General features: G+C 31.2%; 1 protein-coding gene across 2 annotated transcripts; it reads right to left on the bottom strand.

The window, feature by feature from the left end:
• Positions 1–262: 262 nt before the first annotated feature.
• Positions 263–3503, bottom strand: LOC127707875 (zinc finger protein ZFP2-like). Of its 2 annotated transcripts, none has more exons than XM_052212622.1 (2): positions 3440–3503; positions 263–2418 (listed from the first exon to the last, which is right to left on the bottom strand). In XM_052212622.1, exon 2 carries the CDS (start codon positions 2309–2311, stop codon positions 362–364), a length of 1950 nt encoding a protein of 649 aa, XP_052068582.1. In that variant the 5' UTR covers positions 2312–2418; positions 3440–3503; the 3' UTR covers positions 263–361. The 2 variants fall into 2 exon arrangements, with proteins under 2 accessions (XP_052068582.1, XP_052068583.1); XM_052212623.1 differs by having other exon boundaries at positions 263–2330; positions 3440–3491.
• Between the last annotated feature and the right edge of the window lie 1275 nt (positions 3504–4778).

Genomic DNA, 4778 nt, shown 5'->3' with positions numbered 1-4778 from the left:
ACATAAAGGTGATATGCAGACTGCTTATGTCATGTCTATAAAAATCCTGATGTGATGGTGACAACTTGAAAAGATTACCCTAAAATAATTGAAAAAAAATATCAATGAATTTGTCATGTCTATTTTCTGGGTTTATACTGAATCTTTTATTCTTTTATGTTTCAATTGGAAATTTCGCAATAATGCAAACTGGCTTTCAAAGTTCAGATGTTTATAATGTATCATAATAACAATCTAGCAAACAATAAAATATAAGAATAGATGAGAAAAATACAAAATTTAATAAATAGATAATATAATCAACTAACTCTTGTCAAGGATGTATGTTAGTTATATGTCCTTGCTCTTGTATATATGCAATTCATTTTAAATCCGTTTGTGTCTGAGATTTTATAATATCCAAAATATTTCCCCTATTGAGTATTTTCTGAAGATCTTCAGCATTCACCTTCACCGATCCAATTTTAGTCATTGTTAAAACATTACCACTCAACTGGTTTGAAATACTCTGCTGTGGAATGTGTTCTACTTTCAAAATGGACCTAGTACTACATGTAGGTGACCATCCTGTTTCCGATCTATGATCATCATTAAGAAATGTACTTTGTTCATTCATAAGTTGATCTTTTTTCTCTGATTTAACTGTTTTCACTTCCTCCTTAATTTTGTCTGTGATTTCTGGTTTAATCTCATTCATTTCCTCGATGATTATTCCTTCTGTCCAGGATGCTGGCACAATGTCAGATGTTGGTTGAATCCCATCTTGAATGTGGCCATCACTGAAGCTTAATTCCATTGATGCATGCTTTTTCGTGAAAAGTTGACTGGTTATTCTAAACTGACTTTGTTCATGCACTGCTCCTGTTGAATTTTCATCATTTAATGAGTCTGAACAATTATTGGCCTCAGTTTTAATAAAATTATGACCAAATCTTGTTTGTTTTTCTAAATGGATATTTTGTTCCTGATTGTCTCTGTTAGTAGTATCTTCGTGTATTTTTAAATGTTTTAAAAGCAGATGCTTTTGAATAAATTGTGCATGGCATATTCCACACTCGAAGGGATATGTATGTCTTTTCTCATGAAGGGCAAGAGTTTGTTGTGTCCTAAACGATTTACTACAAAATTTACAAATAAACGGTCTATGTCCAGTGTGTATCTTGATGTGTTCATTTCTTTGTGATAAATACAAGAATTTTCTCCCACAAAATTCACATTCATGAAGATCAGACATTCTACCAGCAAAATATTCGTCATGATGTTTCATTTTCATGTGTCCTACGCAACTAAGCTTAAACAAAAACTTTCTCCGGCAGAAATTACACTGATGTTTTTTAATCTTGAGATGCCTCACTTGATGTTGTTTATAATTAGTTTTGGAGACAAAGCCTTTGCCACAAATCTGACATTTAAAATTGAAGTCGAAAGTATGTTTCAACCTTTTATGGGCATGCAATGTATAATAGTCACTAAAAACCTTGTCACATATATCACACTGAGTTTTAACTCCTAAATGTCTTAATTCATGTTTTTTTAATGAAACACGACTTGTTACACTTTTGCCACACGTGCCACATTTATAACCAGGTTTCTTTTCAGCAACAGAATGTTTTTTCATGTGATTTCTTAATTGATAAGATTCGAAATAAAATTTATTACAGACTGGACAAGTAAATGTTATATTCCCAGCATGCACTTTTTCTTCATGTGTTTTACATTGAGCAATAGTACAAAATTTTCTATTACATACTGTGCATTCCCTAAGTTTGTCATTTGAATGTGACGCCATATGAGTCTTTAAATAATGTGTTCCAATGAATTTATTTCCACACACACCACATATATATTTTTTCTCTTTTCCATGTAAAATACAATGCTTTTTAAGACTACAACTTGATTTGAATATTTTTTTACAAATTTTACACAGAAATTCTGTACCAGAATGGCATTCTGTGTGTCTAATCAATGAACTCTTGTGCACATAAGTTTTGTCACAAATATTGCATGTGTACTTTGGTTTTGAATGTGCGGTTTTTGTATGAATTGTAAGATCATACTTTTGACTAAAAACTTCCAGACAAATTTTACATACATGCGTTTTACCACCAGCGTGGAATGACTTGATATGCCGGCCGATTGTGTGTTTTAGAAAGAACTTTTGGCAAACTGTACACTGATATTTCCCATCCTTTTGCTTTAGTGTAGGAATGATTGATGTACATGTATAAGAAGTTATGTCAGTCTCAGAAATACCCTCTTCTGGAACTGCTTTTGCTGGTTCTAAGCTGTTATGCTGTTGGTCTTTTTCCATGTTTTTCTCACTTCGATTTCTGTAACATCAAATTCTTTGTGTAAACTTAAATGAGTTTTCATATGTTGATGAAGATAGAAAGTTATGTCAACATCTTTCAATGTGTACTGCAAAGAAAAAAGTTTATAAAAGTTGGATAAAAACAGATATCATTAATACTAATGTACAAAAATGTATAAACATGAATTAAAACATCATCTTCATGTACCACAAAAGTGAAAAATAACATTCCTGCTGATAAAAAGAAATTATTAATGAAAAGAGATTCTCTACTTTGGAAATAGTTCCCTTTCAGCCCAATTCACCTCTATAAACTCCTAAAATATATAAGCTGGGTCAAATTGGATTGAAGAAGCCAAAAGTGAAATTCCAGGAATTGTGTTGAAAATCAATTCACATTACTACAGACATAAAAAGCTAAAATACTCAAAACTGAGATCACAAATAGTGGGTAAGTAACTATAATTACTTGTGAAGAGATTGTAGATGAATTAATTCAACAATGAATGAACTGAAAGCTGTTCCTGAACACAAAAATTCCAGCTATAAATTGCCTTCCTTTAAATTACACAATGCAACTTATAAATACATTTTGTTTTATATCTGAACTGAGAAAATGTTACACTTCACATTCCTCTTCGTCCATTGGTCATTTCGTCCCCATTTTTTAAATTATATTTTATTATGAAGAATGTGAAATATGTTATTTATGTGTATTTGGACAGGAATAATTGGAGACTTATAAATAAATGTACAAGTCACTGGAATATTGTATAAAAATGAAAATTGAACCAGTTGAGTGCAATCTGATGACCAATTGATATATGTGTGTTTCAGTCACTTCACGGTTCAGCTGCTGCTGCATTGCCATAAGAAAATATTTTTTTCAGCAAAATACACTTATTTTTATATCTTAATTAGTTAGGCCTGACTACTAATGTGTTATAGTAGTCTCAGGTTATGCATTTAGATCATTTGACATTTCATGTTAAAATTTAAAAAAGCAAACGTATTGTTTTTGCCATTTGTCTTTAAGACCCCATTTGCTATTTCGGTTTTATTATCATTGGATTGTTGTCTTATTGACGTGTGTCCAACAACTCCTGTAATTCATATAAACTCACTGACCTAAACAAATTCAAGTTTCCAGACTAGAAAAAAATATGGATACCCAGCAGTCTTTGAAATGAGAGAGAAACGTCAAATGATGCATTTCCTCTCCATATTTTTCAAATAATCCCTCCTTTGATTGGAGCACCATAAAACAGGTTCACGCGAATGTAAAGCATGTAATATAACTGAGGTCAAAAAGGAATACTGGAAAACAGCATTTGCTAAAAATTTGTTCTCACCAGAGACATATAATACATTAATATAATATATTCTGCTTTTTTAACTTAAGCCTTTTTGCTTATGGCTGTGGTCTGGCTTAAAATCTTAAAATTTGGTTGATTATATTCATATTTATATATGATTATCAACATTATTGCGTCAATTATAAACATTGTTGTAACAATTAAATTACTTTGCTCTTCATGGACCCTTTAACTTGAATAAAAATATCTTATCCTATTGTATGAGGGTGTGGATGGGGGGTTTACATAATAGAGAATAATGGGCAAAAATGTGAAGAATAGAGAAAAATGTACCAAGAAAATAAAGAATAGAGAATAAGGAGGTGCTAAAATATAAAGAATAGAGAACAATGGACAAAAAGTATAAAGAATAGAGAAAAATGGCCTAAAAAATAAAGAATACAGAAAAGAAGGACCCCCCATCCAGACCCTCTTGTATTATATGTCTCTATTTTTACTAAATGTCACTTTAAACAATAATATGTATAGCCAAGTTATGATTTGTATTAAAAGCATATGTAAACAGGCACTTGTCTCTGAAAAAAAAACCCTATATACCTACTACGTGCCTGTGCATATGTACCAAGGATTTGTAATTGTGTAAATATATTGGGTTGGTTTGAAATCTGAAAATAATTATAAGTTATCATTAATATTCTGATAAAGATTTTATGTGGACTATTAAGCTATAACATTAAAATTACTGCTTGTATATTTATTTATTTATGTTATTACTTATTTAGTCACTTTTCAGGGGCGTAGCTACCCGGAAGCATGACAGCACGTGCATCCACGTCGTTTTCACCCAAAAAAAAGAGAGAGAGAGAGAGAGAGGGACAAAGTTAACTTATAGGAATTGGTCTTTTTATGTATGTATTTTAAAAACTACACAAAGAATAAAAGTAAGAGGAATAAACATGCAGCGAAATTTTTACTCCTGTAAGACATGTATGTGGCCGATAAATACATACAACTGGTGTAAACATAGTGGAACTTTTTATATTACGGACATTGTTTAGAAAAACAGCTATATAATTATCGGTACCACCACCATAACGTATACTAGCCTTGAGTGCAAAAAACAACATATAATCCCTTTAGGGTTAACAAAA

This window comes from Mytilus californianus, unplaced genomic scaffold (genome assembly GCF_021869535.1).
Source record: "Mytilus californianus isolate M0D057914Y unplaced genomic scaffold, xbMytCali1.0.p SCAF_7, whole genome shotgun sequence".
NCBI lineage: Eukaryota > Metazoa > Mollusca > Bivalvia > Mytilida > Mytilidae > Mytilus > Mytilus californianus.
Note: the sequence above shows the minus strand (reverse complement) of the source record. Positions and strands in the feature narration are given on the sequence as shown.